Below are 20,742 nucleotides of genomic sequence, written 5' to 3' on the forward strand. Positions count from 1 at the left end.
TGGGTACCTACTGAAGCTATGTCAGAGCACGATAAATACGAATTTTTCCGAATTCGAAAAATTACGAAGGAATTTTTTTTCTCACTATAATTATGTATCTCTAATATTTGTATTAACTGCCCCAACGAATTCAAAAATTTCAAAATAGACCTCAACAACAGGCAATGAAGCAAATTTGTAAATTTAACAATAAGGAGGTCATTGGTAAACAGGCGTTAGATGGTTTATAATTTCTTTTTTGTCCCTATTTTCCGAATTGAAAATATTCTGCTCGGAATCTGAGGAGTGCAGTTCTGTTTTATTTTGTTCCTTTATTGTTTTTTTGGATTGAATTGTGTAATGACGATTGAATAACTGTTCAGCATATTATGTAAAAGTAAACAAATATGATAAAATTTGTCTAGACGAAGCTTTTCGGGTTAAACTTCCAATGTCCACTAAAAAAAGCTCAATAAACTACCACCATTTTACTGAAACTATATTTCATCCCATCTCCACTCATTTCATATCATTTACCATATTGTGAGAAAATATAGAAGTAAATTTAAGACTTGGCTAAAAGGTCTTGAGTTCCAGGCCATGAAAACTTCAAACAAAATCGATGTTGAAAATTAATATTTACATTTTAAATAATTAATCTAAAAATAACTATGAAAAACTAAAAATTATTTTCAAAAATCGACGTTAAGTATGTTCCTATAGCGTAACGTTATAGCTTATAATTCATAACTGACATAGGAACTTTAAAGAAATAACTAAAATTAAAAAATCACTCAAAATATCGATTTTTTTATCCAAATATATCGATACATTTACACATCATATATATCATAGTCATAGATTATACACTTAATATATTTGAATCATAGTTAAAATGACCGTCATAGATAATACATTGGTTTGATTGTTTTCCTGCAAATTTATATTTATGTGTTGTGTAAAAATTTATTTGACTCTTCATTTGGTGACAATACCGTACGTAATGTTTAATGCCAAGAAACCAAACAAATAACTTCAAAACAGTGATGTATTTTATCAAGGATGTAACGTTGCGTATGCTATGAACTACATTTAGTCAGAGTCCAAGTAAAAAAATATTGAAACTAATCAAAGAGTAGTGATCTAAGGTACTGCGTTTTGTCTCAAAACTTTGGTGTGTACAAAGATAAAACAGCCCTGAGGTAATGATTAGTTGCTTTATGATTTGACCTTGTCTCGCTGGATCTAGAAAGTCTCTAAGCGAACTCAGAAATGTTGGATTTTATGTTTTTGCTCACTGATATATTGCTGTTTACTTACCTACTTTATCAAGAATATTCATTTGTCAATTGAGGAATATGCAAACCTATTCATTAATTTTAAAAAACAATACTATTCATATAGAAATTTAAATAATCTATGAAATAATAAGGAGATTAAACTATAAAAGTAGTGTTAATTAGTTTCCTGAAATTTCTAATCAATTAAATTTTCCAGTATGTAGCAGTGCTTTAAACACATAAAATTGTACTTGACAAACTTTGAGAGCTCTAGAAAGTAAATCTTGAAACTTGTTCAATTTTTGTTAAGAATCTCTAAATATATAATTTTTGAATATTAATGAGTGTGAAAGTTGTTTTTTTCTTTCACCCTGCAAAAAATTGTTATGTTTTAAATAGTTTATAGGCTGAACAATGACAATAGTTAACTTTTTATACTGAAAATTTGCAACATTACTTAAAAAAAACATGAAAGTTACTATTTAAAAAATGTGATATATTTTTTTAAATTATGTTTTTACTGTAAGTGTATCCAAATCTACTTCCATCTAAATTTAATAAAATCAGGTTTAATTTCTTTCTCTCTAAGATTAAGAGTGATTTATGGCTTTTTGGGAATTGTAAGAAAACGGTAAATCAACATGTATTAAAAACTGAGTAATGAAAAAGAATTAACTTGATCACCTTTTCAAGATGTTTTAATATTTTGCAGTTTACACAAGATGACCCTGATAGATGGGTTTGGTGATGAAGTAGTGCAGTTCATGGGGGTGGTCTTGACAGTTATTGTGGGAATATTGGCTTGGTGGTCAACCAATGCAAGACCTGATAGATACGGAACTGTACTAGTCCTGCGATCACGTCCAAACAGTCCTGTGGCAATTAGCATTCGACCCAGTAAGTGTTGTTAAGTAGTGCTTATTGAATTTTTTTATTTCTTATCTAAAATGATGACCATATGTTAGAGCCTTAGCTAAAATTATGCAGTTATTATTTTTTATTCCCTGTGTAGGCATTGCATAGGGTTTACCTGATGGTGAGCGGTTACTGTCGCTCATGGATATCAGCAATGCCAGGGATAGAGCCAAGCCGCTGCTTACAGTTAAATACTCTCCACAAGCCTCGTTTGTAGAAGGACATGTCATAAACGCATGAGAAACACTGTAGAGAAGAGCTCATTCCAAAACCAGGTGGTACGTGGCAAAAAATATCTCTGGAAACGCACTATGGATGAGCGTAGTGGCTCCAGTTAGTATGGATGAACTCTACTCTGGTGGTGGGCGGTGCGATGGTAAAATGGAGATGATGGTATCATCTTAAACAATTCCTCAGAGCACTCTCCATGGAACATACATTACAAAATACAGAGAGAACCGAAGTTCCTCAGCAGACCCAGAGGTTTTTTTTTATAAAGAATTTCTTTGGCTCCAGCGCCATTGTCATTTATTTTGCCAATGTCACAGTACGCACAAAAATGACGGGCTTAGAGAAAAAAAATTACTAGGGGTTAGAGGCTAATCGGGCAGTAACTTTGCATCGATTCTACTGTACGTCTTTTCTTTTTTGTAAATATATGTTGTCCACGCAACATTTTAATTGAGTTAAACAATAAATATCTCTTAAACAAGTAATGCAGCACCAAAGCCAAGCTATTACGTATGATTCTTTAAAAAAATAATTGGAGGTTAAAAAAGGTGACGTAATAGAATTTTTAAATTGGTAATTTTAGAACCTAAAAAGTCGCGGAAGTACTGGTATAGATTTGAGTGGGGGGATATAATAACTGTAAACTAGTGTAATTAGTCTCTAGCTAAGGAGGGATTTTTAGAATTTTAAATTTTGAAAATTCGCTACTAGGTCTATATAATGTTGTAAATATAGGTATAATACAGTACATAGCTGCAGATTTCAATCCAGTACTTTATTTTTTTCAAACCCTTATGAGGGCAGAATATAATTATAAATAATATTAGATAGTTAGGTACATAAATTCCAATCCAGTACAACATAGTGAGTAATATATGATTGTACCATATCATGTTCAAAATACTATTAGTAAGGATGTTTCCTACATTTCATTGTGTATTTAGAAGGAATTGTTTATAGAAATTGTTACAAATTTACAACACTGAGTAGGATTTTTTTTTTTAATATTGACAAATTTTCAAAATATCGTTCTTTTGAAAAATTTGTTATAAGCAATTCATCTGCTATATCAATATAGTTCATTTGTTTATTTTTGTAACATTTCCTGTAATCAAGTGAAAACATAATATAATAAAAAGAAGTACTTTTGTATTTATAACCAAGCTTTACGGAATAAAACTTTTATAATCCTAATAGTAAAGACAATCTGTAGAAAAGAAGCAGTACTTTCAGTTTAAAGATATGTATCTAAAAAAAAACTTATTTTAATTTAATTTTAGGATCGCGACTGGCACTAGTGAATCAACAAGTACTTACAAATACTAGCCAAGAATCCAATGCTGATGCTGCAGGTTTGTAAGTTGGCAACATTTAAAACAATAAATTAATGAATCATATACACAATAGACAGTGGTATAAACTATTCTATTGGATAGTCATAAAATGGTTTTTATACAAAAATAGCTTTCGTTTTTTATGAACTTTCAATCTACTCTACTTTCAAACACATAATTAATTAAAAAAGAAATCCAAAAATAAGCTAATCAATCTTTTGTATGTATTAATCTATGCACTGTTTGATATAGTTTTTTGTAGAGACCCATTTCCTGGATTTTTGAACACTACGCATTAAGCCGGTAGACATGCTTGGTGCATGGACATAACAAGATGTTTGTAACACAGTCCCAAATACATAAAAACCAATAACGCATTTCATGTTACATGCCAATAAAACAAGAAGCCTTAGTTATACTTATGTTTATCATATTAATTGTCACATCATCCTACAATTAATTGCAGTGCCGGTTTTTTATTTATTGCTTAAATGGGTGCACGAACTCACAGCCTACCTGGTGTTAATTGGTTACCGCAGCTCATAGACATCTACAACGTAAATGCCGCCACCCACCTTGAGGTATGAGTTCTAAGGCCTCAGTATAGTTCAACAGCTGCCTCATCCTTCAACCCAAAACGCACTACTGCTTCACGGCAGAAATAGGCAGGGTGGTGGTACCTATCCGTGCGGACTCACAAGAGGTCCTACCTCCAGTGAAAACGAGAGGTCCTACCACCAGTGAAGTTTTACGAGATTTACGAACACTAATTTTCACTAATCAATAATCACTAATCACGAGAACACTAATTTTGTACTATTGAAATTTGCTGTTAACTTAAAAATGATTTATAAGATAGAACATGTCCTTGTTGTAAAAACATTCTATAGGTAAGTTTTTTTTTTGACAAAGATTAAAATACATTATATATCATTATTCAGGCACAAGCAGATCAGAAGTCCAAGAGACTCCCAGTGAAACTTCCAGGGTAATTCCCCTGCAGGAGATGGACAGCATAGTGGATGCCGATATGGCAATGCTTGATAACAACCGTTTACACTTTTACAGGAGAATGGACTGTGAGTTTTTATTTATTTAATTGAATCCCATTATACCTGTCCTCTGCATTGAAGAACATAACAGCCGTTACTCCAATGCAATTACTATGACTTCGATGATGTGTCAACATTCACACTGACATTTGCTTTGATGTCAGGAACTGAACGTTATTTTTGTTTTGTGCCTAGTGATTTTCTTTCATTGTCATGTAAAACAAAAATGGTGAAGGTGAAGAATTATTTTTTTTTTTTTTTTTTTTTTTTATTGCCCTTGTAGGCAGACGAGCATACGGCCCACCTGATGGTGAGTGGTTACCGTTGCCCATGGACTTCAGCAATGCCAGGGGCAGAACCAAGCCGCTGCCTACCGAAAAATTACTAGTGTTAAATACCCTAATACCCTGACGCCTTTGCCGACTCTACATTATTTTCATACTTTTAGATTATAGATAGATAGACCATAGATAATACACATAAATTAGTCATCTATGGACTACGGTAGCCATTTGACACCGACCGAATGGCCATGGACTCGTACATAGACTTGAGCAATAAATAATAATATCATTATTGTCTCGTAAACAAAACCAAAATTTAGTTTACGTACACCTCGAAGTTTCCAGTTTCTCTCCTTTGCTGTAGCTGAAAGAGATTAAATTTTGAGTACTTAACTCAAAACAAGTATCTTTGTAGTTGAATTTTTGAATTTTTTTTAATGTAAATATAAAACTATATAAATGTAATTATATTAATGAAACCTGTTCAGAAATAAAAAAGTTTTAAGCATTTTAATTTCATGCATAGAAACTGCCCTAGTTTATATAACATCAATGTTCAAAAGCGCCATAAAATTCTTTGTGCCATTCATAATCGCTGTTAAAACAATTTAAGGTATAAATGTAGAATGAGAAAAAATTCTCAATTAGCAATATATATAGTAAAAATAAATAATCCGATATTCAGTAAAAGATCAGTATAATCTCTTGTAAATTTTATACAAATTTTCTTGAACCTTAACACAGCTCCAACCAACGCGCAAAGCAATCCAGAATCGACACAGGACGAGAGTGACGTACAGGAAGCAGCCGGGAATGCACAAATCAGGGAAATGGACAGCATAGTTAGCGCAATGGAGGCTGATGTTACTTCAGGATGTGATCTCTTTACGAGAGCACCGGGTATGTGAAACTTCCAGTTCTTACTTTTCGCCTCATTGTATTCTATCTATCGTTCCGTCACTGCTGAGGATCGCGACCACATAACACTGGTAGGTCCTCTTGTGAGTCCGCACGGTAGGTACCACCGCCCTGCCTATTTCTGCCGTGAAGCAGTAACGGCCTGGCCACGGGGATCGGCGGTGCGAACAGCGAAGCGGTGGGCGAGGCGACCATTCGCGCAGCACCGTTTGCAGGCCACGGGTACTCACGTTCGCCGCCGCGACTAGTAAGGAAGTCCGACAGCGAAATGTCTATATCGAAATTATCTCGATATTGCTTACAAATTAATAGTTTTTTGGTTCAGGACCTATTATTTGGAAAAGATTGTGAAGTACATGATTTGAATAAGAATCGGAGTATACCTATAGATGGAGAATTCCACAAGAAGTACGAGAAATACTTTGAGTGGCTAGACTTCCAAATAGCTGGTCTAGCTAGTATTTCAACTATTTTTTTTTATTGCTTAGATGGGTGGACGAGCTCACAGCCCACCTTGTGTTAAGTGGTTACTGGAGCTCATAGACATCCACAACGTAAATGCGCCACCCACCTTGAGATATAAGTTCTAAGGTCTCAAGTATAGTTATAATGGCTGCCTCACCCTTCAAACCGAAACGCATTACTACTTCACGGCAGAAACAGGCAGGGTGGTGGTACCCACCCGCGCGGACTCACAAGAGGTCATACCCCCAGTAATTACGCAAATTATAATTTTGAGGGTTTCATTTTTATTACACGATGTTATTCCTTCACCGTGGAAATCAATCGTGAACATTAAAATTTGTTGAGTACGTATTTCATTACAAAAATTGGTACCCGCCTAATATTCGACTACCGGTGCATCGCTCAACACCGGACGTCTTATCCGTTCGGCCACGACGAGTTTAAAAATATAAAAAAAAAATTAATAAAAAATATAAAATATAAAAATTTCGGCGTTCATTTTTCGCGGCGAAAACAACTAAACTCATTTAATCACTGCACTATTCGCCGCGACTACCGCTCGACTCCGTGGCTTGCGCCGTCCTTATTCATGCATTTGTTTTGCTCGCCCGCCGCACCGCGCGATTCGCTCGGTACATTCCGCCGGTCGCTTCGCCGGTCGCCGGTGCGCGTGGCTTGTTAGGTACATTTCTATGCGCTTGTTTTAGTCGCTAGACGCTTCGCCGTTCGCACCGCGCGAATATTCGTATCGGCGAATGTCCCGTGGCCAGGCTGTAATGTGTTTCAGTTTGAAGGGTGGGACCTTAGAACTTGTATCTCAAGGTGAGTGGCGCATTTACGTTGTAGATGTCTATAGGCTCCAGTAACTACCTAACACCAGTTAGGCTGTAAGCTCGCTCACCCATCTAAGTATTTAAAAAGAAACACTTTTTTGCTTGTGGGGCGTGATGTGATTCGGAAGTTCTAATTAAGAAATAAAAAAAATAATAAAATAAATATATTTATTTATACAGTAGATGCAGCACAAGGGGACAGTGAAGTGAAAAATGACAGTTCGAAAGACGGCGCTTCGTCTACCGATGTAGAGAATGCATCGGACGATGTGAACACATTAGTCCAAAATGCAGACACTCCCGCACTCCCGGAACGAGACGAGACAAAAAGAATCCTGATAAAACTGAAGTACCTAAACGACACCCTAAAGGAAGTTGACGGAAACCTTGATGAACTGTTAAAAGATTTTAAGTTGTGAGTACCGTTATTAGTGTGTAATTATTGTGCTTTTCCGCTACTATGTTCCAATAATATATACGTTATAATATGTTCCAATCGTGCTTAACCCATACAGTAGGATGAAATTGAGACATTTTAATATAACAATAATAGTTTTTTTTTACTAAATGCATACGAAGGTATAAAATGTATTTATTGAACAAAAAGTTAAAGAAAAAATCTATTCCGGCTGATTTCCGTTACGACTTGATCGATATTGACGCCCCTACACAACTCGCAGATTGCTGATATAAAAAGTAATTACTCTACTAGACTAAGGAATTTACTCCTTCGTTACTCTATTATGTTTGCTTTTTTATATAAAAAACTATGTTTGCTATTTTATATAAAAAACGAATAAGAGTTGCGCACAAAAAAGATTAAAATACATGAAATTGAGAAAGTTACCGCATTCAAATAGGAAAAAATTGTTATTACCTGATATTAATCTATGGCAAAGCTACGGAATACCGTAGCTAAGCCGTGCCCTTCCATAGCATTTCAAATCTGAACATGATTCATGCCTCACGATTTTTTTTTTAAATAATAAAATATCAAGCATCACCAATGAAATATCTTCTATACTTAATATTATAAAGAGGAAAGATTTGTTTGTTTGTTTGTTTCGAATAGGCTCCGAAACTACTGGACCGATTTGAAAAATTCTTTTTCCATTAGAAGCCGACATTGTCCCTGATGAACATAGGCTACTTTTTTTTTAATTTTTTTTATTTTATTTTTTTGGTTTCATGTGTGTTTTAATGTTTCCGAAGCGAAGCGAGGGCGGGTCGCTATCTTCCAATATATGTCTTGGTGATGATTTCATGCATTTGAGAAACACAGATTTCATCATTACCCTCTTTATATATTTCTAAGAAATATTATATTACTAGTTGTTAACCCGTGGCTTCGTCTATGTGGTCAAGGGAAAGTGTCATTTATTGTTTCTAAAGTGTCAATATTTGTCAAGATAAAAGAACAGTTTCCCTATCTATAATTTAAAAAAATGTGTCAATTCTTCGCTTGATTTCAACATAAAGAAGGACAGACAAACAAAGATACTGCCACATTTAAAGTATATTTTATATAATAATATGTACGCAATACGTATATAAATCTTTTGATAATAAAACATTTCAGACGTCATTTCTCAACGGAGCTGTCTTCCGAGTGTCGGATACGTCTGATATTCAACGGGCGCGTGCTGGCGGACGACGCGGCCACGCTGCAGGCGTGCGGGCTGCACGACCGCGCCGTCGTGCACTGCCTCGTGCATCCCAAGCGAGCGGGGCCGGTGAGCGGACCGACGTCACACCTCACCAGGCCACGAGATTCTGTGTGCTTAGTGCGAGTTTTTTAACCTTCTCGATAGTGTAAAAGTATGGAGGGTAGAGGTAAGGAGAACCGTCTCACTATGGGAGAAGTTTGAAAAAGTGTCCCACTTTTATTACTAAATAAACGTTCAAAAATCAGAATGGCGCTAGTATATGCATAGGTTATGATATGAATTGAGCAGTTGTTAACTGATTGAAGTGTTCTGAGTTAGGAAATTTGATATATTTAATGACTAAAGTAGTTAGTGATACATGACCTCACATGTTTACGTAGTCCAAACTAATTTCGTCAATATAACCTCAAATTATTGCTGTGGAAAAACGTGGAGACATCGATTGCATTTTTTATTAGTTTTAAATAAATACTTTTTGTGATTTTGTAGTGCTTACAGTTCGTTCGTCTTTTTTTATTTCTGTATCTTATTCTAATAACTTTCAGCGCCTTTTTTACAATTTACCCGGTTGCTACTGTAGCGCCACCCTTATTTAGCAGATTTGAACGTACATTTTTCACACACAGAGACGGTTCTCCTTACTTCTACCCTTCATGTGTAAAAGTTAACTAAAATTGTCATACAGCACCCCTGGCGACAAACATTCCAACTCCATAAAAATTCAAGTTAACTACGCCATCGAGAACGTTACAAAACTTTCATTAAGCACACTGTTCTTGTATCAAATAGTATTTTAATTGTTCTTTGAGATATTTTGAAAGTTATTGGAGGTTTATCCTAATGGATTATTGCTGTCGAGCGTCCTGCTTGGACGAAGATCTCGATGTTAATGGAATTAAATTAACCCAATAAAAAGAACGCCAATTTATATATGATCAAATAGCTCACTGCCTACCTGATATGTATGAGGTTGCCGGAGCCCACAGACATCACAACGCGGCTATCACCACCCGCCTTGAGACATGCGATCGGGGTCGCAATTGTGTAACTGCTGTCCCACTTTTGAAACTGGGATATCCACAGAGATAGTGGTGAAATTGCATGTCATACATCAAACACTGTCAATTTTTTTTTGTTTTAGTTTGCCTAGTTTCATTTTCTGCCATTGTAACTATACTGAGACCTTAGAACTTATATCTCAAGGTGGGTGGCGCATTTATGTTGTAGATGTCTATGGGCTCCAGTAACCACTTAACACCAGGTGGGCTGTGAGCTCGTCCATCTAAGCAATAAAATAAAAAAAATCTCTAATTTGTAAATTGGTTTGTTGCCGAACCAAAGCAACGTTATATCCGAGACATCGTCCTAACGGATGGTACACCCCCACAGGGTGCGGCTGAGGAGAGCAGCGCGGCCGCCACGCACGAGCTGATCACGGAGAGGCCGCAGCCGGAGAGGTCTTGGGATTTAGAAAACATTCTGATGACGTTTGTCTCTGTCGCCCTCACCGTTGTATGGTTCTTTAGGTGAGTCAATTATTCCTCTGCATATAGGATCTTAATGTAGTATGGACATCTTGTTTAATGAAATAGTTTTGCGGTTGTTGTCGTCGTGGCCTAAAGGATCGTCTGGTGCATTCGTATGTAGCGATGAACCGGTGTTCGAATTCCGCAGGCGGGTACCAGTTTTTCTAATGAAATACGTACTTAACAAATGTTCACGATTGACTTCCACGGTGAACGAATAACATCGTGTAATAAAATTCAAACCCACAAACCACCCCGCCTATTTCTGTCGTGAAGCAGTATTGCTTTTCAGTTTGAAGGGTGAAGCAGCCGTTGTAACTATACTTGAGACCTTAGAACTTATATCTCAAGGAGAGTGGCACATTTAAGTCGTAGATGTCTATGGGCTCCGGTAACCAATTAACACCAGGTGGGCTGTGAGCTCGTCCACCCATCTAAGCAATAAAAAAAATTGAAACACGGGAAATGCTTTTTTTTAAGAACAAACCATAGAGCGAGTGGGAAAGAGATTATTGAAACTATACCATATTCCAATAAACTTTACAATACTATAGCTTTGTAAAGATGTATTCTTGGCCGAAGTATTTACAAAGCTGCTCCGCTTGATATGAAGTAAATTGGGTCTTTTTTATTGCCTGGACGGTTGAGAAAACTTAGGGGCCTTCGTGTTAAAAGATTATCTAAGATCATAGAGATGGTAATGTGTATGCACTTAGACAACATGAGTTCGGAACCTTAATCGTATTGAATAAAAGCTTTCCCGTCTCTCGTCTCGTCTTTTTTGCACTAATATGCATTAAGAATTTCTTGATGTTCTTGGAATATATTCAACTACAAAAGCTTCTCGTTCTATAATTACACAACATACCACACTTAATTACAAATGTCCCCATAGGTTCGATATAAGAATTAGTTGGTTTTTTATGCAACAATAGAGAATGATTAATACATTTGTAAACAGGTGTGAGTACTCAAACATGTTCACCGCAAGTGCTAGTGTAGCATTGTTCGGTCTGACGGTGTTCTACAGTGTTGCCATATTCGGCCTCTATCTGTCCGACACATTCCAGTTCGACCGACGACACCAGCCGCCAACGACGAACAACTGAATTGTTTGAGCAGGTAACATTATCTTTATCGATGTACAGATTTTTTAATCTGTGCCTCTGTTGGAAAATCATGAACATCCTATTTCGCTCATAAGTGAAATTAAGTATTAAAATAATCAAAAGTGACGGCACAATCGTTCAGTCAAATCTACATCTAATTTTAGTTTAATGTGTTCTCACTGTTTGAATTATTTTTTTCACATTTCTCTCTTACGAATTCACCCATTTCCATTAGAGGCACATGTATATTGTTTTGGTAGTATGATTTTATTTTATCTCTGTGTTATAAATTAAAGTTTTTATGTAAAGGGGGAAACGGCAGGTTCATTTGGGCCTATAGTCATTAGAAATTTTAATTTCGGCATTAAAATGTTAGCAGTATACTTATCACTGTTTAATCGTAAAATAATTTTATAAATCTACCTACTACATAATTCTGTTGCTACACTTTAAGTTTCCAAATAAATTCCACGACCTGTTGCCATACTTTTCCCCTAGGTATTGTTTTTTTTATTTTCGTTTTATTTAACACTTCTTTCATTGTTAAAAGTGAATGAAAAAAATATATATTCTTGTATTAAATATGACTTAAAACGGATAATATAAGTGATTTGGCTGTTCAGTGTAAAATGGAATGACTAATATAAATATATTTTGTTATCAGAGAACTATTCTAAAATGAAACTCATAGTTTATATGACCTTATAACGCACACATCACACATCCCTATTTACTCTACTAGTCGGTCTTGAAGGGGAATGCATGCGGGCGGAGCGGCAGAGACGTCGCCGGGCAACCAGATAGTTTTTCAGAAAGCTGTTAGTCGATATAGCACCAATGAAATATATTTTACATCGTGGGGCGCCACTTATTATTAAAATAATCCCAGTTTAAGGTATATTTTATAATTAAGTATAACGATGTAAAATATATTTCATTGGTGCTATATCGACTGACAGCTTTCTGAAAAACTATCTGGTTGCCCGGCGACGTCTCTGCCGCTCCGCCCGCATGCATTCCCCTTCAAGACCGACTAGTAGAGTAAATAGGGATGTGTGATGTGTGCGTTATAACCTCAAATTTTTTAATGAAACAGTGTATATGATATAGTATTTTCTGTTCTGGTTTCTTTTTAACTGAATTTTTCTGAATTCCTTGATACTTTCGGTGAAATATTAGCAACTCTGGGCGAAACGAAATACAATAATTATTAAACTCATTGTTTTAACTAAACTAGCTTATTAATCTATCTGTTCCAATCTAGCCTAGTCCAATAATTAATTATGTTAATGTTACACTTTTATCATAATGTACAAAAACAATTTAAATTGTAAATTATTGAGATACATTTCTGAGTCTGAATATGAGTGTATTGTAATGCTTAATGATATCGCTTTCTAGATCTTTAATACTAATTGTAGTAATTTGTAATTTAAGACTTTTTTAATTATTTATTTTGTAACCTTTTTTTAAACTTAATTATTTTATAAATATAGGAATATACTACTATTATAGGACATTGAGATATAACAAAACACTTAATTATTTTTTTTGCATAAAAAATTGTAATATTATCCTAAAGACAAATTTCTATTGTTCAACGATTTAGGACCGTCCGCCTTATAAGTAGGTCGAAATTTAATGCTGTTGATGTCTGAATTACTAGTTGTATCATAAATTCGACATTTTCATTGTTTTTGGTGCATTTTGGCATAGGAGACAGTATATTTTCTCTAAAAATGTAAATATTAATGTTTATGTAAAAAAAGCACCTCATTAGAAAATTATTTTTGTTTTGTAATTTATTTAGACCCTAAGTATGTTATTAATCTCGAAGTTTTCAGTTTAGTATCTAACTTGGGTTTGTGGTTTTCTTTAAATACAATCATATTGCCACGAGTTTTATATGTTAATATTTTTATTGTTAATTACTTTTAAGTTTCAAAGAAAATATAAGGTCTATTGAGATATTGCTATTTTATTTGATGAATGTATTTATTGTAGAATACAGTACATATCGAGGGATACAACGTAAATGCGCCACCCACCTTGAGATATAAGTTCTAAGGTCTCAAGTATAGTTACAATGGCTGCCCCACCCTTCAAACCGAAACGCATTACTACTTCACGGCAGAAACAGGCAGGGTGGTGGTACCCACCCGCGCGGACTCACAAGAGGTCATACCCCCAGTAATTACGCAAATTATAATTTTGAGGGTTTCATTTTTATTACACGATGTTATTCCTTCACCGTGGAAATCAATCGTGAACATTAAAATTTGTTGAGTACGTATTTCATTACAAAAATTGGTACCCGCCTGATATTCGACTACCGGTGCATCGCTCAACACCGGACGTCTTATCCGTTCGGCCACGACGAGTTTAAAAATATAAAAAAAAAAATTAATAAAAAATATAAAATATAAAAATTTCGGCGTTCATTTTTCGCGGCGAAAACAACTAAACTCATTTAATCACTGCACTATTCGCCGCGACTACCGCTCGACTCCGTGGCTTGCGCCGTCCTTATTCATGCATTTGTTTTGCTCGCCCGTCGCATCGTAAGTCGCCCGCGCGATTCGCTCGGTACATTTCGCCGGTCGCCGGTGCGCGTGGCTTGTTAGGTACATTTCTATGCTCTTATTTTAGTCGCTAGACGCTTCGCCGTTCGCACCGCGCGAATATTCGTATCGGCGAATGTCCCGTGGCCAGGCTGTTACGATGCGGCGGGCGAGCAAAACAAATGCATGAATAAGGACGGCGCAAGCCACGGAGTCGAGCGGTAGTCGCGGCGAATAGTGCAGTGATTAAATGAGTTTAGTTGTTTTCGCCGCGAAAAATGAACGCCGAAATTTTTATATTTTATATTTTTTATTAATTTTTTTTTTTATATTTTTAAACTCGTCGTGGCCGAACGGATAAGACGTCCGGTGTTGAGCGATGCACCGGTAGTCGAATATCAGGCGGGTACCAATTTTTGTAATGAAATACGTACTCAACAAATTTTAATGTTCACGATTGATTTCCACGGTGAAGGAATAACATCGTGTAATAAAAATGAAACCCTCAAAATTATAATTTGCGTAATTACTGGGGGTAGGACCTCTTGTGAGACCGCGCGGGTGGGTACCACCACCCTGCCTGTTTCTGCCGTGAAGTAGTAATGCGTTTCGGTTTGAAGGGTGAGGCAGCCATTATAACTATACTTGAGACCTTAGAACTTATATCTCAAGGTGGGTGGCGCATTTACGTTGTGGATGTCTATGAGCTCCAGTAACCACTTAACACAAGGTGGGCTGTGAGCTCGTCCACCCATCTAAGCAATAAAAAAAAATAGTTGAAATACTAGCTAGACCAGCTATTTGGAAGTCTAGCCACTCAAAGTATTTCTCGTACTTCTTGTGGAATTCTCCATCTATAGGTATACTCCGATTCTTATTCAAATCATGTACTTCACAATCTTTTCCAAATAATAGGTCCTGAACCAAAAAACTATTAATTTGTAAGCAATATCGAGATAATTTCGATATAGACATTTCGCTGTCGGACTTCCTTACTAGTCGCGGCGGCGAACGTGAGTACCCGTGGCCTGCAAACGGTGCTGCGCGAATGGTCGCCTCGCCCACCGCTTCGCTGTTCGCACCGCCGATCCCCGTGGCCAGGCCGTAAGTCGCCCGCGCGATTCGCTCGGTACATTCCGCCGGTCGCTTCGCCGGTCGCCGGTGCGCGTGGCTTGTTAGGTACATTTCTATGCGCTTGTTTTAGTCGCTAGACGCTTCGCCGTTCGCACCGCGCGAATATTCGTATCGGCGAATGTCCCGTGGCCAGGCTGTTATGTCCATAATTTCGGATCCACTGGTGTGGATGTGTACTAAATTTTGAATTTTGCTTTTTTAAATAAAACTACTAGGTATGTTTATACCCAATAAAGTTTATAAAAACCTATATTTTTTCATAATTTTTTAATGCATCGGTTACCATTTAACACCAGGTGGGCCGTGAGCTCGTCCATCTATGCAATAAAAAAATAAAATTACTAAAATTAATTGGTGTAATTTTTATTTCAGATAGGTTACCTACCTACCTGAAGTTAAATCATCAACCATCCTCGCCATACATGCGACTAAGGGAATTCACAGGAGTGGTTCATAGTTAAAATATAATAATAATAATATACCTACTGGCGTACTGTGATAGCTGAACTAAATTCACTAATTTTATTTGTCAGCAAGAGTGCCACCATACTACTGCATCTACAATTACTGTCAAATTCGAAATGAGTAATTATGTAACTGAAAAATTGTTCTCGGAAGAGACAGGTGGTGTCATTCAGATTGTGATGTCATGGGTAATGGTAACTGCTTAGCAATAAATGGGCTCGTTTACCAGTCTGCAAAACTCCTAAAATGTAGATCGTAAGGTGACTGACTACCTACATCAATGGCAAAACTACCTTGCTCTATAATAAAAAACATAGAACTACAAAAATTAAACCAATATTAATCGGTAGGTAGTAATTTATTTCGACTTATTTATTATATCCATTACTTAAATTCTTCCTGAGGTTCAATGATCCGCCCCTTTGTGGACTCTTTTTTTTTATTTTGTAGGCAGCCGAGCATACAGCTCACTTGATGGGGAGTGACTACCGTCGCCCATGGACTTCCGCAATGACAGAGGTAGAGCCAAGCTGTAGACTACCTGAAATAGAATAAAAACAATAGTTGAATGCCTTTGATAATAATAATATTGTTTCTTTTTATTGACTAAGCAATGTGTGAACTTGTAACATGTGCTCAGAAGTAAGATAAAATGTATTCCACTTTTTTCCTAACAGCTCGAAACTATTTGCATATCGAATGTCATGAAAATCGGTTTAATGGTTTTCGTGTCGAAACGTAAAAATGATTTACTTTCAGACAATATTATTTTCAATCTTAATTCCTATCAGTAAAAAAAACAAATTTCTGAAATAGATTTTTTTTGCAACATTAGGACAGAACGACGCCTATATTTTGCAGAAAATTGTTGTATTCTCGTTACCGGAATCTACCTGTGACAATATGAAATACTGTAAAGTTCCAGATATAGGTACGCGAGAACAAACAAACAAGACCAAAAATTCAATGTATTAGGGCAGTTCAATTTCTGTTATTTATTAAATTAGGTACCCCCTTTAATTTTTCTTAAATATCCAGACACGAGTTTTGATATATTTATTTACATCAATATATATTCAAGCTCTCAATTTAATTGCAAAAACTGTCTCAGCTTTAAAACTTAAGTGTGAGTTTCACAACAATCTTAGCAAAAACATTAAGGTGAATAGCATAGTCTGTCACTCAAATTTTATTTCATTAGACAATGTATGTAATTCTTCTTTATTTAAACAACCCTATTACCTAACAAACACATCACAATATAAATTCCCAATAATGTACATGTTTGTTGCCGGATTGAGGTTTACTGTCAATAAGTAACAGCAACCTCACCTAGACAATATTTTGATATTTCCAAATTCAATTTCTTATTACAGTGTAAAAACAACAAGAAATAAATTGAATTTGGATGAAGTTTTAATAATTTATATGAAATAATTACCTTTTGGGGATATGGACATCAGCCAGTGATAAAACTGTAAACAAAAAAATCATTTATTATATGCTACTGTGGGATATAAATACTATAAATAATAAGGATCTAAATTTATTCAGCCATCCAAGGAAGTTTGAAATGCGTGGTAATCATGGTTGCGCATTCATAAAGCATTGTATCATCATTGAAATATTTATTTAGTAAGCTCTAAGAGACTAGAAATTGACGTACCTTTTCAAATAGTTGGCTGAAGCCGATCTCAGCTGGAATGACCTGGTGAAATAGTAATTGTTAATTACCAAATGCCATAATAAACATTGAACAATACATCAAACATACTTACACAGACAGTAGACATAGGTACCATAATAATTGCAAAAACTGAATTAGCAATAATATTTTATTATCCCACTGGCTTTCCATCTGCATACAAAAATAAGCAAATGGAAAGTCACTGACAGTTTTAGATAGATGTTTATCGTTTGCGACGTAGTTGGAGAGTGTTGCGTCTGAGCCAAGCTGCCCGGCGTGAGCCTCCCTTTGTTTGAGAGTATCTATGTCCCTTGCCGAGACCTCGGGAGCTGCGACCAGCCGAAGTCAGACCACGCATCTCACGATGCTTATGTACAGCATTCACGATCCAGTTGATCTTAGGATCGCGACGAATGGCCTAAACAAATAAGAGTATGACTTAACAAAAAAAAATTTTGGGACAACTATATTAAATCTTATACAATTTCAGATTAAATGGTAGGTGAAGTTTCAGCAAAACCTTTCAGATTGGTGCATGACAAAAATTCATCATTTAAATTAATAATGCAATAATACTCTTTACTATAAGTAAAAATTATATTTGCTAGCAGCCTCCATCATTCAAATACTCTTAATTACCAGATAGTACTTAAAAAACTAGCTTTGTTTACAGTAGAATGTTATAGCTTGTAGGGTTTAGGCAGTAGTTACATTACCATGTAAAAAATTGGGCATAATTACCTTGTGTGACGGGTCCACGAGGATAACCTCGAAATACTTGTATGAAGAATCTTGTGCAACCCAGTAAGAGCTCAACACACGGAGACCACCGCAACGACGGCCAACACGCTCCTATTAGTAGATTATAAGTTATAATACATCAACATCAACAACAACAGTAATGCTGTTAAAATTATTCTAATGACCTAAGTTATTTTACTGCACATTTAAGATATTAAAAATGGTAGTTTTGTGTACCTAATTTAATTTTCACATATTACGAATTAAAACAACAGAAAAGCTTTTTTACGGATACATGATTGTGATTGGGTGTTAACTTTATCTATTTCAAATTTTAATATACACGAATAATAAAAACGTGTAATAAAATAACTTGTCAAAAACAGTAACTAATTCAAATCGAAACTCACCTCAGCAATGGATTGAAGGTTGCGCGTGGGCTTCAACTGGTTGACACCATGGCTCTTGGGCTTGCCATAAGTGGCACCCTTTGCAACCGGACGCTTGCGGCCACCACGTCGCACACGGATTCGGAATACAACATAACCTACAAAAACACATTACGACCATTAGTCAAAAGTTTCGCTTGCCAATCAGTATCGTAAATAAATGTGGTTTATTCACCTTGTTTAGCACGGTAGCCTAGTCTTCGGGCTTTGTCCGGCCTTGTGGGCCTGGGAGCGCGGTGCATACGAGTCAACTGACGGTACTGCCATACCCTCACACGCAACAAAAAACGCATAACATCGCTCAGTTTTTTCCTATACAACTCCTGAATATATCTGTAGGCACCCATCTTAGCAGCCTGTGGCAGACCTAGTAACAAAATCAATACAGATTGATCAGAAGTCACATCATCGGTCTGGCCACAGAAAAGGCTCGATTGGCCGCAAATTTGACATTGTGAAAACACACTGAAACACAATATTTATTATTGAAAATTGGAGAGAACTTCGTACCAGGCGTTCACCTGAATTTAATATTTAACATTATTGTAAGATACTAGTTAAGGATTAGTTTGATTTTGAAAGATTAAATTTTTCAAGTACATACGTCTCGCGTGTCCCACAGGTAAACCGTAAAAGAAAACTAAACTGTGCACAGAGTTTACAAATTACAAACCGATAGACAGATCATAAAATTAAGTTTATTGTCTATGACACAGATAATGCATTATCCAAGTAAAGGTTGAACCATAGATTACAACTTGATTTAGCCACTATAAAACACTCCACTAAAACAATTCAAAACTTTTATTCAATACTATGGGTATTTATTTATATTGAAATCCGGACACACTGTTGAAGTCGTCGTAGGATAAAAGATAAGACGTCTGGTCAAACGATGTGACTTTGTTGATAATTGTGATTTGCAAATCCTGGAAATAGATAAAGATAATACGATAATATAAAATAATAAAGAAATACATCCAGGATCAAGAAATAGCATCGTGTAATAAAATCAAAGCTGCAAAAGCTATAAGTTGTGTAATTACAATACAATTGAGACAAAAACCTCACATCTGAAAGTGGGTAGCGGTATTCACGATGTGATGCTTACACTATTTTCACTAGCGCCCGTCCACCCATCGGCTGTTGATCGACAGAAGCGTGCTGCGCGTCACGTGGCGTACGCTAAGTGGAGGGAGTGGTTGCTGAAATCAGGCAAGCTTCGGCCACCTGTCGGCGCACCCTTGAAGCCCAGGTGCCCGTGCTGGAGGCATGGTCGGATCGGCAACCCGGCGTTTTCTCCTTTCACCTTACGCAGGTCCTTTCAGGATATGGCTATTTCGGGAGGTACCTGTAGAAAATCTACAGGAGAGAGCCACATCCGGGATGCCATCATTGCGGGCGTCCGGACGATGACGCTCAGCACGCACTCGAAGCGTGCCTGCGTTGGAAGTACTTGCGGCGAGATCTCATCGCAGTGCTGGAGAGGGACCTCTCCTTACGGGTTGTAGTCGCCCGCATGCTAGAGGACCAGACGGTGCTTTTAGGTACCCCAAGCAACGGTCATTGTTCTCGGCGAACTCGTCGCTTGCGACGAAGGGCTCGGCGAATAAATTAACCCACAAACATAGCCCACTGAGTTTCTCGCCGGATCTTCTCAGTGGGTCGCGTTTTCGATCCGGTGGTAGATTATGCGAAGCACCGCTCTTTGCTAGAGTTCGTGTTAGCAACATCTTCAGGTTTGAGCCCCGTGAGCTCGCTTACTAGTTAAGGTTACGCTGATATGGTTTCTCTAGACCAGGGGTCGGCAATGGTGGTCGGTAATGCGCCCTCGCTGGACTAATGTAAATGTGTGATACCCAGAGCAATTTACTTATTCTTGTCAAACGGCGATATACAGCAAGTAGTCAGTTAAGTTTAGGATTGTGCATAGATTAGCAGTTTGCTAACCTTGAGCGTATCTAATAACACGCACGTATTTTTTGTTAGTGTGTGATCATATTTCGAATAGACCACGCGTAGACCGCGCATTTAAAAGTATTACTACACATTTAGATAATTGCTTAAGGACCGGGAATTCTAAATATCTCCCCAATGAGGAAGTTTCCAATC

General features: G+C 36.6%; 2 protein-coding genes across 6 annotated transcripts; one reads left to right on the top strand and one right to left on the bottom strand.

Annotated features, from left to right (window-relative positions):
- The first annotated feature begins 865 nt into the window (after nucleotides 1–865).
- On the top strand, nucleotides 866–12,235 carry LOC114239943 (uncharacterized). Of its 5 annotated transcripts, none has more exons than XM_028170386.2 (9): nucleotides 866–1,181; nucleotides 1,972–2,156; nucleotides 3,686–3,757; nucleotides 4,681–4,818; nucleotides 5,820–5,975; nucleotides 7,472–7,706; nucleotides 8,871–9,024; nucleotides 10,348–10,484; nucleotides 11,446–12,235. In XM_028170386.2, the coding sequence occupies exons 2-9, from the start codon at nucleotides 1,982–1,984 to the stop codon at nucleotides 11,591–11,593; spliced, it is 1,215 nt and encodes a 404-aa protein (XP_028026187.1). In that variant the 5' UTR covers nucleotides 866–1,181; nucleotides 1,972–1,981; the 3' UTR covers nucleotides 11,594–12,235. The 5 variants fall into 5 exon arrangements, with proteins under 5 accessions (XP_028026187.1, XP_028026185.2, XP_089584231.1 ...); XM_028170384.2 differs by having other exon boundaries at nucleotides 869–975; XM_089728105.1 differs by having other exon boundaries at nucleotides 869–975; nucleotides 7,475–7,706.
- A 5,339-nt stretch (nucleotides 12,236–17,574) lies between these two features.
- On the bottom strand, nucleotides 17,575–19,384 carry RpL15 (ribosomal protein L15). The gene is made up of 5 exons (XM_028170410.2): nucleotides 19,235–19,384; nucleotides 18,806–18,997; nucleotides 18,592–18,728; nucleotides 18,182–18,292; nucleotides 17,575–17,858 (listed from the first exon to the last, which is right to left on the bottom strand). Exons 2-5 carry the CDS (start codon nucleotides 18,975–18,977, stop codon nucleotides 17,664–17,666), a joined length of 615 nt encoding a protein of 204 aa, XP_028026211.1. The 5' UTR covers nucleotides 18,978–18,997; nucleotides 19,235–19,384; the 3' UTR covers nucleotides 17,575–17,663.
- Nucleotides 19,385–20,742: the final 1,358 nt, after the last annotated feature.

This window comes from Bombyx mandarina, chromosome 06, assembly GCF_030267445.1.
Source record: "Bombyx mandarina strain Sakado chromosome 06, ASM3026744v2".
Taxonomy (NCBI): Eukaryota; Metazoa; Arthropoda; class Insecta; order Lepidoptera; family Bombycidae; genus Bombyx; species Bombyx mandarina.

Excerpts from the sequence above, each read along its gene's own strand:
- LOC114239943 (XM_028170384.2), top strand. The coding sequence starts at position 929 with ATGTGTTGTGTAAAAATTTATTTGACTCTTCATTTGGTGACAATACC. Across the intron at positions 5,976-7,471 it reads TCTCTTTACGAGAGCACCGG|TAGATGCAGCACAAGGGGAC; the intron begins GTATGTGAAACT and ends TTATTTATACAG. Across the intron at positions 9,025-10,347 it reads ATCCCAAGCGAGCGGGGCCG|GGTGCGGCTGAGGAGAGCAG; the intron begins GTGAGCGGACCG and ends ACACCCCCACAG.
- RpL15 (XM_028170410.2), bottom strand. The coding sequence starts at position 18,977 with ATGGGTGCCTACAGATATATTCAGGAGTTGTATAGGAAAAAACTGAGC. Across the intron at positions 18,729-18,805 it reads AGGCTACCGTGCTAAACAAG|GTTATGTTGTATTCCGAATC; the intron begins GTGAATAAACCA and ends GTGTTTTTGTAG. Across the intron at positions 18,293-18,591 it reads ACCTTCAATCCATTGCTGAG|GAGCGTGTTGGCCGTCGTTG; the intron begins GTGAGTTTCGAT and ends ATCTACTAATAG.